Source organism: Branchiostoma floridae, chromosome 16, assembly GCF_000003815.2.
Source record: "Branchiostoma floridae strain S238N-H82 chromosome 16, Bfl_VNyyK, whole genome shotgun sequence".
NCBI lineage: Eukaryota > Metazoa > Chordata > Leptocardii > Amphioxiformes > Branchiostomatidae > Branchiostoma > Branchiostoma floridae.
In genome coordinates, this window is record NC_049994.1 from 14,048,643 (window position 1) to 14,066,648 (window position 18,006).

Sequence of the window (18,006 nt, forward strand, 5' to 3'; positions counted from 1 at the left end):
CAACATCCTTCCTGTCGAAGTCTGCCACAGACAAGATAGCGTCTACAGCAATCTTAGCCATCTGGCGATGACAGCGGTTGATTCTGTAAAACAATCGGAACATTTCTTACTGACTCAATGCATTTATTTACACATACATTTCCTACACTGACATACTCTCATGTCCCTAATAAACGTACCGGGATGTTTATTTTTTTCCCAGGAAAATTCCACCCGGTACGTTCTTATTTGGGACGGTACGTTTATTATTTTTTTGAAAATTGGGGCTTTGCTAACCAGGGACAACCGCATGATAAAAAGTTTGGGGTTTTCTGTCCATATGTCCGCGGTATTTTTGCTCAAAATTCACTATTTTTGGCAGAAGCGGCTCGGATTTCCCCTCCACTGTGACCCAAACATCCTAGCGATTATGTAAAATATCGGTCGATTTCGCTATGAATGTACAAAGTAAATGTTATTATTGGGAAAATAAGCCGCCACACTGACGTTTTGAAGCACAATTTTTTATATAAACAACTTTTACAGTCTCTATTTACATCGTAAATGAACACACTGATCACATAATTTTAGCATGTACAGGTACAGTATATAAATTTTCCGACCATGTGGTTCCATGCGCTACCGGCAGCATCAACGGGGCGGACGAATAATTCCTTCACATAAGAAACAACAATTAGAACCTTCTTTCCCTTGTAATGTGAGTTTTGGGGCCGCAAATTCTCCAAAAACAGCAGAAATCCGTCCGTAAAAACAGCTTTAAACTTGAAGAAAAAGACCGAAACTGATCCAACATGGCTGCCAGGAATAACACGCACTGACAGTAAAGCTAGCACCCTGTTGCATGCAGATTCGAATCACTAAAATGAGGCCGTAAACGGGTGAAAATGATTTTATTTCGGTGTAATGATGGGCACAAAATGTCATATATATTTTCAGAGTGTTGAATTTCAGAAATAATCATAAAATTTTCTAATTTTAGCGGTTTCTAGTGTCAAAATATAATCTGTAACATATTTAGTATTTGTGGCCTGAATGCTGGGCTACTTCACAGACGAGCTCTCACAAAAACTTTGTGAACAGTTTGTGTCCATTTTGGGAGTGTTGATGTGTGTTTTAATTGGTGGTTATGTCTAAAACATATATGGTTGAGTACTTGGAGCTATATTTATAATGATTTTATTGATATGCCAGTAATTCTAAGTAATGTACAAAAATATTTATTGATTACTTGCTTCAAGTTCTGAGTAGAAAATTCATGTATCATGTAAATTTTCACTTGTTGAATTTGAAAGCACTGTTGGCCCCCGGTTAGGAGTCTGTATACCATTCATTAGAAAATGGAGAAAATATTATAATTTGAACAAGATATCTATAGTTATTCAATATTCATTATTCATACAGCTATATTTAACTGATTTGGTGATCAGGTATATGTAAATAAAAATAACCTACCTGCTTATTATCTTCTTTCCCTTGAACAGAAGTAGCATGGACACAGTCTACATGTCAATTTGGTCATTTTCCGGGGGGTATGTTTATTCCGGGGGGTATGTTTATTAGATTTTGAAGATTTGTCCGGGGGGTATGTTTATTCCGGAAGGTATGTTTATTAGGGACATGAGAGTAAGGTATTTTAGGACATATAGCAAAGAACTGAATGATCAACACAGCAAAGGTTCGGGTTTGGAATTTGTTTAGACCACATGACAAAGTAATCCATTTTTCTTCACTGCATAGACTGACCTTTATTGTCATTACTCTAGGAAAATTTAGAAAAATGCCCCCAAAATAGCAGTTTTGGGGTGAAAAATTGCATGCAACGATGATTTTACCAACTATAACGTTTCCACATGAACTGTCAACTAAGCCTGTTGGTCAGTGGCCAGGCACCTGTTTCCACAGGACACATTGTCCTGAAAACCATATTTAGAGAAGTGCTAGTGCCTTTCTGAGAAAAAGGCCCCAATCAATGAGAAAAGACTCTGAACCGAGAATTGAAACAGTGTTTTCAACAATGGTAGCATGCAAACTCACATTTTGGAGCTGAGAGTAGTCATGGCGGTTTCTATGAGAGGTTCTGGGTTCTTGGGATCCACGGGAAAGGCGTCCGCAATCTGGTCCAGTCTGTCGATGGCCACCTGAGCGGCACACTGGTACCCGTCTGCCACACGGATGGGGTGGATCCCCTTATCCAGGAGCTGTTCTGCTTCCTCGAGTAGAGCTCCGGCAAGGACTGGGAGTGACACAAGTCGAGATTTTCACACAGAGTCAAACCAAATGTATGGTAATGATAGACCCAAATAGAATGAGCCAGCCATGGCCCTATGCCTGACCAGAGATGAAATGAATTGTCTGATAAGTAACATCAAACTCAGTTTATGGTTCTGGATTGGATTTTCCAGCAGAGCTCCGGCTAAGACTGGGATCTAGTAGCATGAGTCAACATTTAGACACATTTCTTGGTAGCCTGGTATCCAGCTGCCATATTATACTATATAGCTCCCGAGTCTCTTCTGTCCTCCCTGTGAACTTGTGAGGGGAGACAAAAGAGATTCGGGAGCTCTACTATGGCTGGATACCAGGCTAATTTCTGGGATTTGCCCACTTCTGATCACAGGAGGAAAGTGTTAAGTTAGTCTTCCAAAAAGAAAAAAGAAAAAAGATCACATTTGGATCTGGGATCATGTAAATCATTGGCAACAGCAATTGGTGAAGAAAGTCTACTTTTTACTTATTCAAGTTATTGTTACAGTTTTTGCCATTCATCAATTTAGACTCAAGTGGTATCATTTGGGTCTTTCTTTTTGTTTCATCAAATTTTTCTGTGAAAATCTGAAAGCCAAGAAAGAAAAAGCTGCAACCACAATTTGAAACATACACTCCTTAATTCGAACACATACCGACTACTCCGGTCGTGCCGTCTCCGATCTCATCGTCCTGAGACTTGGACAGCTCCACCATCAGTTTGGCGATCTGATGTTCCACGTCCATCATGGACAGGATCGTGGCGCCGTCGTTCGTCACCGTCACGTCCCCATCTGGGCTCACCATCATCTTATCCAACCCTGAGGCAGTTCAAAGACACGGGAAGCACAAAACATCAATATAGAAAGTTTAGTTGCAAGTTCATGCAGCCCAAAAGCTAATTGCAAGTTCATGGTGGAAACATGGGAGACATACATGTGGCAATGAACAGTGATTATTGCAAAAGAAAGAGGCTACTCGAATCCTAGACCTAGTGTTGACTAATAAGCTTATATTCAAAGGCCTTTAAAAACCATTTCATCAGTTTGGTACACGTGCACGTTGCCAGGATTTGTTGGGGTGAGTTCTGTATATAACTTATAGATTTGGGAGACTAGCAAGCCCTGAATGCGCGAGACAAGTGCCATAGGCACGAGTCTTCCAGGGGGCCAGGGGACAATTTCAAAGCAAGAAACAACATTATCAAAACTGACAAAAGGTAATTTCATAATCATTAATTTTGGATAGACTGAATCCCCTCTGGCCCATCTTAACAACAATATCATCTGTATCCTAGACTATTATAAAGGATAGTTTCTTGTCCTACCGTTGGGACCCAGTGACGTACGAAGTGTGTGTGCCACGGTCTTCCCTGCCAAGATGTGTTGCTGCAAAACAAACGTAAGGACAAAACATGAATATTGACGTAATAATCATCATCTGGTGTATTTTGTTTTAACGTAATCTATGATTCTTATTGACTAAGCTATGTAGTACTTAATAATTAGCTCAAGCTACAGTGCATCATTATTTTTCATGTACTGTAAATATTCCAATAAAAAAGGCAATAACGCTAGTTAACCTTTATTCGTAGGGCAACCTTTATCCGTTGTACTCAATACCAGGGTATTTCGGGATATCAAGTCGACTGACGGTGGTCCCAAACTACAATATGTTGAACAAAAAAGCAATTTGAAACCACCGTCCATCTACGTGAAACCCCTAAATATCCTGCTTTTTAGGTACAACGGAATTTGGTTACCCCGCGAATAAAGGTGAACTGGTGTTATATCTTTTGGCATAAACATAAATTTTTATCTTTCTTACATGTACATGTTATTAGCTATTACTGACATTTACTGTGAAAAAGCTATTTCGTCCCTTTGCAATGAAACATACAAAGTTATATCATAACCAAGAAGAGGTACCCCTGCAGGTTCCTGTGGTATTTTCTTTTTGTCTATACGACCACAAGTCTTCAGCATTTCTAAATTTTTTAGTGCACATGAGAACCATGCCTGTCCGCCCCCCTCCCACAAAATATTCTGGAACCTTCTACATGTAAAGCTGATGGAGGACGGATTCCCTACCAATCCCTGTTAAAGAAATTGTTTTTCATAATATATAAACTGTTGCTTAAGGTGATAATAAAGGTGTTTTTCTCACCTTCTGGGCCTGAATGCCTGTGAGCCGGGTCTTCTTGTCCTGATCACGAAGAATGATGAAGGGCCGGCCATACTCGTCGAACGCCAGGGACCCCAAACCGCCTCCTTCTGACTGCATCATCTTGCTTCACTCGAAAAATTTTCAGCAGATTTGAAAGATAAAGAAGTGCTTTTTAACCTGGATGGCTTCTTGAAAACGATTAACGTAACGGTAAGCCGATGATCGTGGATGTTTTCGTACGATTTTGCTAAGTTGGTCTGTCAGTGTTCTTGCCGGCTGCCGGGTTGGGCGATTCCATATATGGATACAGAAACAGATTAACGGGACTGATAACTTAACATAGTAACACTTCTTTTAATTTCATATAATAAATGAAAATTTATTTCCTCTGTATCATATATTATATCTATACTATCAACATTGGCTTTTAGAATTCCTTCTTAAAACCAAAATTAAGAGCTTCACCCCTTGATGCTAGTGTATGGTTCCTAAATCATATATCGCGGGAATCCTCGAGAGTTGGCGAGATTTTCCTGTCGCCGTAGCAACGAAGTCAGCTGTGTATACAACATGGCCGTCTGAGTCCAGAAAGTTCACATCGCGTACACCACATCTCAGCGTCCGTTTCCCATATTTTCTCGTGCAGCCATGGCGTTTTTCGGTATCACCGGACTAGGTTATCAGGATGCCATCAAGGAGAAGGTGCTGAGACCGACGGAGATCAAATCGGAGGGTCTCGGGACGAGGGGGGCGGACACGGCGGCCGAGGTGGTCGGCGATCCAGGTGAAGGGACGCCGAAGCCCTTCACTCCCGCAGAGAAAGTGAACCCGTCAGAACTGACCAGCGGCGACCCACAGGGCTCATATGTCAAGTACACCACCATGCTGAGGAAGCATATAAGGAACCCCCATGGTGAGTTGGTACTTTGATTTTATGTTTCTAAACAAAATATCAAATGCACCACACCGTTGAATAACAGATTGGTTACTATTTGTTTACATAAGGAAACAAAGCAGCGTACTACAGCTTTCTAAATATATGCGAGTGCTTTTGTTTGATGGTGTTTATATCACTTAATCAACTAAAGGTCTGGGACGTAAAAGTTGGACAAACTATTCCATGGATGAAATGCAGCACCCAACGTCCCTCTTCGCTTGTTGGCACAACTTACAATGTTGAAATGCTGAAAATAGTAACGTTGATATGAGTTAAATCATTGATGGCAGTACCTATGTATCTACTCTCCTTTATACCGGAGTATTTCTTTGTCATTCCCTTCCCCATTTTCCTTTTGTTGATTCAACGACATTATGTTACATCAGAAACTAACCAAACAGATGTTGTAAATTCATTCTTTTTTGTTTGGACTTTTCCTGTTAGCAGACGATCAAGGTCTTTTCAGTGTTTCATGTTCACAATTGAAACAATTCTGTAGTAAAATAGGAATACAGATCTCAATTTCATGATTACACTAAGAGGTCACCCCAAAAATAAAACTACCACATTTCATAATTAACAGTGTTTGGTTTACTTCCAGCTCCCAACCAGCTGAACCGGCTGCCACAGACCGAGGGCCAGTGTGTAGGGTTCTGGCATCCCAACAAGGGGGAACCCCCCATTCAGCAGCAGCTGCCATGGACACGAGTGCCACGATACGGAATGGTCACCAGTGAGATGACCAGGTCAGTGTTGATGTCACAAAAATGTTCTTAATCCAGCCTATATGGCTCCCTCAGTCAGAAATGACCATGGTAAAATCCTAATTGATATCAGTCCTACAGCTAGTCTCCAAGCAGACCCTACGGTGCCATAAGTATCAAAGCTGGCCAAGGAGTATATCCAGCCAAAGGGAGTCAAATGGGTACCAGAGGATGCAGACCTTCTCTTGCCGACTATACTCCTTGGTCAGCTTTGGTACTACATGTATCTTATATGCCACCGGGAATCTGCTTGGAGATTACCCTACAGCTTTGGTTATGGCTAAACAGTCCCATGTGAGGATGACAGTCTCTACCACATAGGGCACATCCAGCGTGTTTTTGTTACATTTGAACGGTCCTGCTTGGGATATGAACCCAGAACCTCTAGAGTCTGCATCAATCACAGGCCACACAATACCAGTTTGTAACTTTAATATGTGGCCTTGTGGTTGATTTAGACTCTATTAGTATATAGTGCCACGCTTGATTTTTTGGTTCCTGCAAGGATCTATTCAACCTCCTTGGTTCCTGATATTGCTGTTTCATTTGCAATGTTTAAGGAAAAAAAATCCCATGGCTATAGCTATTAGCTAACTTATAGGGAATTATGAACATTGAAGTGGGTATTGATAAAAGAACACTTATCATAAATCATCTATACTCTTAATGTTGAACATCTTTTTTTCTTTTTTGTTCCTCTCCAGATTTGTAGACCAGATGGCAGTGACCAACAAGGAATTCCGCTTGTTTTGATGTTTGGAGGCTGGAACCAGGAGATTTTTAACCTGCAGTGTTTTATTATAATATTTGGTGACTGTGCCATGGAGATATCCCATCATTCTTTGGGATAGATAAGGACAAAGGAAGAGACTGGGAACTGACTTTACAATGGCGTTTACTTAAACTTTGATAAGATTAAGAAAATACCATCTAAAGGCTTGTCATTTGAGTAACAATTTGGGAGTAAAATCCACCACCCCAAATTCCAAGTGAGATAAAATCTAGTTTGATCCATATTTTTCAGGGATCGGGCTAAAATGAAAAAGACAAAAAAGAGAGCTACCAGTAAGTGTGAACATAGAGTGTACAGTACTTTTGAACATATCAGTTTGTCTGGGTATCGCTGCTATCGCATGATTAATAGGTCTACAAAAAAAAGAATCACGTCGCATGTGCTCTTAACTTTACAATGATCTGTGCATTGCAGATCTTGCAGTATGTGTAAACAAGTACTAATGATACATCAAATTAATCAATTAAAAGTTGTGCTCTAACTTAAATGTCTTTCATGGCTCTATGACTATTATTTTTTCAATGGTTAATGTAATACAGGCTACCAATTCTACTTCTGTCTTGGACAGATCTTCTCCTGTATGTTTTGTCTTTTCAAGGAGGTTAAAAAAAAACTTTTGTAGAATTACTCTTAATACACTGGTATCTGTATCTGTATCTAATAGATATTATCTATATATCCAGTATATTCACCCTTCAGCATAACACACCAGCTTCAGTAGCATCAGTCATCTTTTTATGTGGAGGAATAGGACAATTGTGGATTTGATACTCCCGTACTGTGCCAGTGTTTAAGTCACCACTGGGGAGCTGAATAGTTCCTCAAAAGACTAATGAGGATGTATGTCATGTTTGTAATCTTTTTCCCATAATTTAACTGTTGGATCTTAAGAGATTGAAATTATAAAATGGTATGAAAGTTCAAAATTGCAGACTTGAAGTAAACATAACTTATATGATCATAAGATAAACACACACGATTTATATCATCAACATCACTTCCAGTCTAGTCTAACACAACCAAATTTACACCATGTCTAAAACAGATATACATTTTGTACTTTATAAAATGCATTCCTATCCCACATACAAAAAGTTTCCAATACAATCACATACTGCCCAGTGGTTATGGTGCTGGGTTTGTGAACTAGTTGGCCCGGGTTCAACTCCAGGGAGCCAGGAGACTGTTTCTACCTCCCTCTCGTATTTCAGGGTGTCATATAGGAACACAGGAAAGAAATACTAGTAAACTATTTAAAAAATAGATAAATACCTAACATATGTAATAACAAATTATCTAATATTCCAGGCACAGTGCTAATAAGTCTACAAATTGTTAACATTCAAAGCTACCATCCCCTTTATTTGACAGTCCTCAATGAAATAAATAAACTATTTCAAAAATAGATAAGTACCTATCATAGTAATAACAATTTTTATGTCATATCTTTGTATGACTTAAATTTTCCTTAGTTCCCCTGAACAATATAAAACCCTTCGGCCGTCAAGTGATCCAACCCGTGGCTGGGCTGGTACCTTAGGTGATACAGAATACACCGTGTAGTATTCTATATGTCCAATATTACAGTCACCGTCTGATAATAGTGTAAACTTTCAAAGCTACCGTCCCCTTTCTTTGAAAGTTCTTGATGGTGGAGGATATCGTGCATCTTCTGGTACACTGTCCCAGATGAAGTCAGTCAACAGCTTGTTAGTATGTTACAGAATCAACCAGCTCCACTTTCAGCCTGATGCCATTCTCTGGGATGGGGAACTTCTTAAACTTTTTCATCTTTAGGGGAATCTAACAAGAAAAAGATGATGAAAAATAAAAATTTGCTAGAAAAATGGTCATGACAGCAAAGACAGATGCGTACAGTATTTACAGGTTCATTGTACCGGGGAAATCCCCCTTGTATTGCTCTTTTCAAACAAGCACAATGAACAGCGGACAATGGCTTAACATCCCGTTTTAATGCAAGAACAATGTTAGACAAAGATGTAACATCCAATTTATGAAGTCAAACAAAATATGAGAAAGCTAGCAAATGAAACTGACAAATTACAAAATCAAAGTAACTTGAAAATGATATGCTTCTAACAAACATAAGCTTGTATTACACTTGGTCTCTTGTTGCCAAGTAAGTAAATAATCCTCACATCAGTGTCAGGTGCCGTCATGACGCGGTACTTCATCAGCAGCCTGGCCAGTCCCAGCTTCAGCTCAAACAGGGCCAGCCTCATCCCGATACAGTTCCTAGGGCCTGCACCAAACGGCATCCAGTCGTACGGGCCCCTCTTCTCCTTCTCTTCCTTGGTGAATCTGTGATGAGGAAACATGAAGAAAACCTGTTCAGTTCAGCTCAGTGAAGAACTCATCTTCCACTGGTTGTGACAGAGAAGAGAGATACTACATGACTATCCTTCCGCAGGTGTTGGCACTTATTGTTAGGGGGATCCCTGATTCACGATTTTCAACACATTGCATATAGGTCCTTGTCCTGGAAGGTTCTTATGTCAAAACAAAATTGTGTTTCCGCCTGCTAGGAAAAAAATTGCAGTGACCCCAACAATAAATGCCAACACAGTCAGACAATATGGGCTTGGAGGAGCAAATCAGAGCTAAAATAGTATTTTTTTTAAATACCAGGCCAGCAGACTCCTGTCATGTACATGAGTGTGTGTGTGTCCAAAAGCAACAACATAACTGCAGTATTACCGTTCTGGAATGAACTTGTACGGTTCTGGCCAACGCTCTGGATCATAGTGAATGGCCAGGATGGGGGCTGCAACTAACATGTCTTTGGGGATCGTCAGCCACTTCAGTTTCACCTCTTCTGAGCTGGCACGGGTAGTCCTGGAGCAAAAAGGTGATGAACTTTTATCTTAGGCTGTACAATCCATATAATGCAAAGTTCTCTCACTCTCCAATTGGCAGGGTATAATGTCACTCTCTCTGGGGAACCCCTCCCTTGAACTACTCCAGACTCTTCTGTTACGTGATGAATACAAATGTATGTTAATCTTTAGCAGTCACAGTCGAGCAGTTTAAACTGAGTTATTGGGTGGTTCAATTTGATGATATCCATTGGCAGAAAAATTATTATTTATTAAAAATGAACATAAAGTCCTATCACAGACTATTTATTTGGTGTGTATGTCATCATATTTGTCCAAAGTGAGGTACCGTCAGGGCTCTAGCCAGCGTCCGTTTTTCCGTCAATTGACAGAAATTTGCTGCGTGTGACGGAAAAAATTTAAAACCGATTCGTCAACCTTGACGGACAAAAATCTGATAAAAACTCCTTGGGGAAGCAACAGGCCGCTTTGGGACGCCGTCCACGGCCGTAAAAGCCACAAACTGTTTGTTTTGCTATTGTTATGATTGTTGACAATGTTTGTTGGCGCCCTTTCGCATACAATAATCTCATTAAAACCCGTTTTTCAAGGTCTCAGTTCAGTCTCTCTAACTCTCTAAAATTTCGAGCTGGCTAGAGCCCTGGGTACCGTAGTAGATAGAACTGGTATTAAAATCTCTAAAATTGCATAAGTTGAATAATTAGTCTCATTCTCACTTCAAATGTCATGCATGTAAAATGAAAATGCATGTAAACAAAAAGAATCACTTACATGGCAGCAGGAGAGTACATGCGCAGGGTCTCAGAGATGCACATTTCCAGGTACGGCATCTTATGAACATCCTCATTGTCAACAAATTCCTGGGGAAAAATTACATGGTCATTTGGTTAGTGCTTTAGTCCTGTATTTGAATGATGATTCCATTGAGGACTCTAAAATCACCACATTAGAAAAAGGTCCTTACGATAAAATGTCAATATTGCAATAAATTCACTATGTCACACTTAATTGCTCCATCAAACTTTACATATAATGACAACTTGCAAAGCCCAACTCAAATAAAGTCTTGCAAATCGGATTAAGGGCGCACACAAGTAGTCAAAATTTCATTCAATTGCAAACTGGTTGAATCATGTAGATTAATCAAAAGGGCCATATTCATCCTGATTTGGTTCTGAATCCGATTTACAAGGTTTAGTATGAACATGGCCTTAGGCTCAAAGAGCTGAAATAGATGTGGAGCGTAAGTACATACCCTGTCTGCCATGACCTGGGTGATCTCCTGCCTGAGTTTGTCCTGTTTGCCCTGGTTCAGTGCCAGGTTGTACAGGGTGAAGGCCATGGTGGTAGCTGTCGTCTCGTATCCCGCAATGAAGAAGAGGATTCCATTCGCCACGACATCGTCCTTAGTCAGCGCTGAAAGGCATTGCACAAAATTTTTATATATTGAGAACACCATAATTGAAGACAAGAATTCCATTGGCTACAACATAATCCTTAGTCAGTGCTGAAAAAAAAGTTTGGAGTAAAATAGAATGGAATGTAGTGTAGTGTAGTGTAGTGGAATGGAATAGAATGGAATACAATAGAATACAATAGAATTAAATAGAATAGAATGCAATAGAATAGAACTTAAGAATAGAATAGAACTTTCAAATACAATAGAATATTAGGCTTAGGCCTTGACAACAATATTTTCCTTACTACCGGTAATACTGGTACCCAATAGAATGATAAGAGTTGATGATATCTTTATAAGGTAACATTACAGCAGTGAGTTGTCAAACCTACGTTGTTTGTGCCCATGTGACTTGGCCTCTCCTGTCTCATCATGTTCCTTGTGAGCATTCATCATCAGCTGCAAGAAGTCCACACGTTCCTTCGGGAGAAGAAACACGAAGTCTTGATGACAACAATCATGTGAAAGTGAAACAATCAATCTTATTCTGGCTCTGATTGCTTCCCTGACAACACTCTTGATAGAGAATGATTTGCATTTTACTATTTAAGGATCTGCATGGGAGGACATGACAACGCTTTACAGTGGTACGCTTGACGCAATTGCCAAGCCGATGGAAGCCTGTAATATTTTTGTTATGTCTTTCTTTCACTTGGTCCAGAACACCATATCAAACATTAATCTGGCCCAGGTATAACATACATTTTGTAGACCTAATGTGGAGAGGAACAGCCCATTAGCTAGACTTACTTGGCCCTCAGCCTGCCTCAACTCCATCAACTGGTCAAACACACTGTAGAAGAACTGTGTGGATTTCCCCGGTGAGCTAAGCAGCAGGTTGTACTGGAACCTCTCCAGCAGGGAACCAACAAGCTCGGGAAAAACACTGCAGAAAATACGGATTATTTTCCCTGTAGATTAGTTGATCAGAATCACTGGTGAATCAAACAAAAGATTATATCAACAAGAAAGGAGGCCCATTGAACAACCTGCATTGTCAGGATTGCAACTTAAATGCCAAATACATTGTTGTATCAGCACAATCCAAGCATGGCATTACTACATCCTGTCCACACACTTGCACACACACATATTTGTACTCACAGAAACACAAACATAGTTTACACAGATACACATATCACTGTACTACAAATGATTGAATAATACACACACAAACACACAATGAATTATACATCCTTCGTGCAGTCAAAAATCTGCTATAAGTTAGTATAACAAAAAAACATTGCCCACATTACATAATCTACAGTGACTTACTGAACATCAGGGCAAAAATAGAAATCGGTCTGTCGATCAACCTCCTTGCATAGACAACAAAAGGATCATCTGGATTCTTCTGTGAGTCGATCTGAGTCCCGAAGGCTGTCCTGGTGATCACATCCATAGTGAAGGCACCCGTCAGTCTGGGAAAGAAAAAGTGAAAAGTCAAAATAATATTGATCCAGTTTAGGTCACTAGAAGTAGTCATCCAGTATTTGATTATAGTGTTGCTGAAGAGATATCCATCCACTGGTCACAACAAAGAAGATAGACACTATGTACAGTTTTATACAGGTTCAATTTGTAGTGTGGAAATTCCCCTAGCTCTTTTCAACAAGCACTGTGAATGAACAGTGACCACAGCTTAACTTCCCAATCCTAAGGACTGCAACCCTTTCCAGTATCATCCATACTGGGTAAAACTAAATATAAACATTGTTCCACCCATAAGATTAAGAGGCAATGATGTGATGTTCTACTACAGCTGTGACTGCATACAAACTGTCTCTAGAATAACAATTTGTTAAAGATCAAGTACTCACTCTTTGACTTCAAAGGATTCCCCAGTGTCTGCAAACTTGCCGATGTTCTCTACTAGCAGACCAGCACAACTGTTCATTGCTCCTGCCATCTGTTAAGAACAGACATTTAATTGTGACTGCAAGTTAAGTAACATACATATACTCATTATCCAGTTTATCGTCTGTTTTTCCCCATCAGGGAATTGTTAGATGTGCTTGCGTGTCTGCCAGACCCATATACGGCTCCACAATTGCCTCCTTTAACGTATTTCAAGAGATTTTTGAGCTTTCGTTCAACTCTATGTTTTTGTACTATGTATATGCAATGATATACATGTTTGTTGATGGATTTATTGGAATATGTTTCTCTGTTATATTTCATCTGACTGGGTCTTACCTCCCTCATAAACTCAATGAAAAGTGGCCTACAGACTGATTTGAGCTTCTCATGAATAAAGGTTTACTCACACACTCACTTTTCAAAGAAAAGTTCCAAAAAAAAGTCCTACCTGTTTGAGCTTGCCTCCACTGAATGCAGGGCTGATGGTGCTGCGTACGTTCTTCCAGTCCTCGTCCACCAGCTGGGTCAGCATCCGGCCGACAGGCTTCACCCTCAGGTGGATGTCCTTGGGCTAGGATGGATACAATGTATATGTCATGCCCGTAGCCAGGGGGGTTTGGAAGACCCCATGAACATGCGCACGCACGCGCGCTCAGGGGTCCCCAAAAAGAAGGATCAATGAATCCTTTCTTCATTTTTTACCTTGAAATCCACTGGAAATGTTTGTATCTGCAACTACAGAAAATTCAGGTCCGGTTCAGGTCCAGAGGATCAGTTCCAGGTTTGGATCTGAACCTGGACCTGATTCAGTATGTGAGAACTTGTGAATGGATGACACTCAAATAATGGTCCATTGGGGGTGACTGTTCATTTGAAGAGCTATACAGTAGCTTAATATATTTCACAAAGACATTCAAATGTCAAAGGATTGTCTAACTTAAAGCATTACTCTAAGAGTAAGTATTATAATGTGGCAGTCCTTATTCATACCTGGCGGTTAGTAAAACTGTGAAATTTCTTCACAAAGATATCTTGCAACATTTCAGGGTCTGTTATGAAGATGGCAGTCAATCCTCCACCATACATCCTGGAAATGATCAAGATGATGTCATAAAAAAACACTGCTGAATGTGAAAATATCGATAAGTTTAATAGTCTCAAAACATCATGATTTATATTAGCACAGTAGTTACAGGTAAGACACTCACCCGTACACACTGCCATATTTCTTTCTCCGTTTCACCTGACTCTCAATGTTCCACACTCCCTTCGTAAATAAGAACACAAGTCATTTCTTCATGAACACACATAAGTGTTTTTCATATGTTTGTTTTTAGAACATTTAGTTAATGTTAAAGTGGCCTTTAAAATGATGTTAAAACTCAACTTAAATCTGATGTTAAAATGGAATTGAGTTTACGATTAAGAATGCAACCTTGAAAATATAACTTAAAACTAAACTAAAACTAAATGTGGATATCGGCAAAGAACAAAGTTCTTAGACATAAGTTTAGAGATTCTGTTCCAGTAGCCCAAGCTCTAGTCCAGATACAGTACACAGTTCTGACAATAAGTCAAAATTGCCATGACTGTGAGAGTATGACTAATGTGACAGCATTCTTCGTACTCACATCTTTCATGTGATCGAGCAGGTTCCCTATGATTGGCCAGGGAGTGGGACCGGGTACGCCCATCTTCTTGAACAGCTGAAGGGGTCGTACAGCATATCTGTGAAGGTGGAGGAATTAAACAATGTTGTTAGGGACGTGCAGGCATCCAAAAGATTTAAGCTGGCCTGCCACAACACCTCAAACAACCTCAAACGACCACAAACAATGAACAATGTCAAGGAAGGCATCCACAAGGTTTGACCTTCATTATTAGTGTCAACACTGGACAGAAGTAGCTGGCATTGATTCCAATAAACCTTGACATTACTGTAAATGCATTTAAGCTTGCGGGTATTTACTTTCATGGTACATAGCGGGAAAATGGAGTGTTCGCGGTGCTTTTAGGTTTACCATAGCGCCATAGACTGCAGTCTCATACTATATAATGGAAAAATGTTTGCAGTGGTTTGAAGTTGGCGGTAAAGTGGCCGCAAACATTTCTGCATTTACAGTATTATGATTGTCCCTGTCATTTTATCATCAGCTGATAGAGGGCACTTTTGATCCATCTGGCTGAAATGTTGAAGCTGCCCAATGAAGGAGGTATCCAAACCTATTACCAATATTATGACTATTATAGATTAGTCTCTTTGTCCCCTCATGCAAATATGGCAACTATGATACCAGACTGGCAACCTTCCCAGCAATCCACCAATCCTAAGCAGGGAGGGGCCAGTTAAAGCCCCTGAGGCTACCGGGCTATTGCAAGAGAGGGTTGCAGAGGTTATTGCATAATGCAACCTGAGTCCAAAGCCAAAGTCCCCACTTCCAAGTTATTACTTTCTTCAAATCAGCTACTTATCCATAATCTATTCTTCCAGTTACATGTAACTGATTGTGATATGTTATAATATAACTTATATCTTACAAAGAAATAAATTAAATCTTTGTACACAGGTGGGGAAAAAGTGGGGTTCCAAGTACAAAATTTTGGGTTGCCCACTACGCTAGCTTGGTTTAAAGTTCAAGTTGCACCAAGCAATGTGTGTTAACTTTACGTTTGCGTAAGTGGGTATTTCGAGCAGTGAGGACAAAGAGACACAGCGACTATAATACTAAATACTGTAATTCACTTTGTCTTTTCGGTACCAAACTTTCACGGTCTGAAAAAATCGGAACTAAACGTTCACTGTCAAGGCAAGTGCACATAAAAAAAGTCTGTGAATTATTAGTTATGAGTATTGAATGATAAATTCACGTTACAGTCGTCACCGTGAAAACCGTGAACATAACAGTACATTGAAAAAATCAGGAATTACAGTAGGTTTGTGGTAACCTCTGACTATGACATCTGAAGTACAAGTATGTCTAAACTTAAGGTGTAATCTTCTTCTGTTGACTACCTCTTCATTCTTTGTGCCACATAAATCAATTTTCTGACAGGCAATCATTACTCCTTACCAAATGTCAATGTCTATAACCAACATTTTTAGTCACAAGACAGTGAGTGATGATGTATACTAATGTAAGTATGAACTATGAACTTAGAAGCTTAAGAACTTGTCTAAGAACTTACATGTAGAAGAGAACAGGCAGTATTGCCAGTAGAATCCATGTCAGGGGGATGGGGAGGGAGTCAACTGCCATGTTGAGTCTGGAATCTCTCTGGAGTCTTCACAGTTCACACTAGTTCAGTCAGTATTGTCACTGGCAGCTGTAATTTACTGAGACTTCATGTGTCACAGTTGTCCACTGGAGCTAGAAGACAGTATTAACAAGGCATGATTCAGGCAGGAAAAAATCGCCACTTCTAGGGCCTATAACTATATATGAATGGTTTATTTCGCATCGAGCGACAAACAATAGCATACAGTAGCAGCCTTCATTTCTTCGGCTGAATTGCAGTATCCTTTACACATGTTACAATTAAAATGGAAAGCAATAGAGGTACACAATTCCAAACATTATAAAACATAACGTTAAGTATTACAAAATGGGATCAGAAGTTCTACTTATCATTTTGCTAGCTGAACATCAATATCCACATTTCTCTCAAAGTCTACTTAGCAAGACGACGAAATTCTTCAAAAAAGGAGTATTAAAACTGCAACCTACCTTCGTCAAACCTGTTCTGAATCTCTCCGTACGTCGACTGAGGCGTAGGTGCTGCACAACTTGTTTATAAACCTGAATGTTGACATGGCGGCTCACACGTAAGTCAGCCATTACCAGGGGGTCAATGACCTCCTGGGGTCAAGTGACGACATTTCTGCACGTCCTCATCTGACAACTTTCACTTACGTTCCATGTCAATGACCGCCAGAGGTAATTTCTTAAAATGTCTTCTTTCTCTCTATGATGATGCATGAGTAATGGTATTATGATAAAATGATCAGTAAGAAATAAATGCAATATCGACATGAGCGAGTTCTGGTAGTACACACATGATCATCCTTGTCGTTTCATTATCAGTTGCTAGATGGCGCTTTTGATCCATCTGACTGAAAAGTTGAAGCTGGCCCTTTTGGACAAATGGCAGTTCATTAGGTAGAATGTGCATTTACTAGTAGTTGGGATGAAAATGACATTCGCTGAAAACTACTACTACTGCTGACTTATCGTTAAATTCGATGTTGACAAATACAGTGTTATAATCATGGTGTAATATCTTAATGAATTCAGTGCTACTGGTAATGATGGTTCCGGTGTGACTTAAGTTCTATTGGTAGCATGAATGTTGAAAGTGTGAAAAGAAGGAAAAACATCACATACATGGTTTCATATCAGGGACTGAAGGGAAATTGAACTTTGAGTTACTTTTATTTGATCCTCACCAACTTAACGCAATTAACGTTATGAATTTCTCTGAATTTATTAATTTTGAGTCTTAAATTTGTTGTCATTGAGATTACCTTGATGTTGTTTTACTTCACGTTTCTTCCAGCATGCAAAATAGTCTATAAGAAGTCCCTTCAGACCATTGGGAGGGAGTGATTTTGTGTAGCTAGTCAGGAACACATCCTGATTCTTTTAGACTTTAAAAGCAAAGAAAAGCAATGACACTTTACACACAAGAGTATACAATGAAGTTTTTAATCAAACATAACTTTGCACTGTACAAAAGGTACTTCTGATTTTGCCTCTTTTCCTTAACCTGCATTACATGTACATGTCAATACCTACTAGAGGGGGGTGTTGAACATTGAGGAAGAAGTGACTCTAAATGGGTGGAGTCTTTTCAACATGTCATCATCACAAGGGTATGTCAGTCAGGTGACCAGGGAAACTGCTTACAATGTACACTCTCAGATTGGA

General features: G+C 39.7%; 3 protein-coding genes across 3 annotated transcripts in view; 1 reads left to right on the forward strand and 2 right to left on the reverse strand.

Moving 5' to 3' along the window:
- The window catches only part of LOC118403171 (T-complex protein 1 subunit epsilon-like), a 10,812-nt gene extending 6,099 nt beyond the window's left edge, over nucleotides 1–4,713 (reverse strand). The window contains exons 1-5 of the mRNA XM_035801712.1: nucleotides 4,411–4,713; nucleotides 3,572–3,632; nucleotides 2,901–3,065; nucleotides 2,035–2,233; nucleotides 1–83 (exon numbers count right to left, since the gene is read on the reverse strand). The exon at nucleotides 1–83 is cut by the window's left edge and continues 24 nt beyond it. Of these exons, the coding sequence (XP_035657605.1) occupies nucleotides 1–83; nucleotides 2,035–2,233; nucleotides 2,901–3,065; nucleotides 3,572–3,632; nucleotides 4,411–4,530 (628 nt within the window). The 5' untranslated portion in view covers nucleotides 4,531–4,713. The remainder of the gene's footprint in view (nucleotides 84–2,034; nucleotides 2,234–2,900; nucleotides 3,066–3,571; nucleotides 3,633–4,410) is intronic.
- Nucleotides 4,714–4,925: 212 nt separating this feature from the next.
- LOC118403170 (testis-expressed protein 49-like) lies at nucleotides 4,926–7,391 on the forward strand. Its single transcript, XM_035801711.1, has 3 exons — nucleotides 4,926–5,323; nucleotides 5,949–6,093; nucleotides 6,816–7,391. Exons 1-3 carry the CDS (start codon nucleotides 5,059–5,061, stop codon nucleotides 6,862–6,864), a joined length of 459 nt encoding a protein of 152 aa, XP_035657604.1. The 5' UTR covers nucleotides 4,926–5,058; the 3' UTR covers nucleotides 6,865–7,391.
- Nucleotides 7,290–16,339, reverse strand: LOC118432799 (cytochrome P450 3A6-like). The gene is made up of 15 exons (XM_035844419.1): nucleotides 16,268–16,339; nucleotides 14,713–14,809; nucleotides 14,290–14,348; nucleotides 14,072–14,168; nucleotides 13,530–13,652; nucleotides 13,042–13,130; nucleotides 12,497–12,642; nucleotides 12,058–12,107; nucleotides 11,972–12,025; nucleotides 11,554–11,641; nucleotides 11,018–11,178; nucleotides 10,534–10,622; nucleotides 9,623–9,760; nucleotides 9,064–9,226; nucleotides 7,290–8,707 (listed from the first exon to the last, which is right to left on the reverse strand). Exons 1-15 carry the CDS (start codon nucleotides 16,336–16,338, stop codon nucleotides 8,615–8,617), a joined length of 1,518 nt encoding a protein of 505 aa, XP_035700312.1. The 5' UTR covers nucleotide 16,339; the 3' UTR covers nucleotides 7,290–8,614.
- Between the last annotated feature and the right edge of the window lie 1,667 nt (nucleotides 16,340–18,006).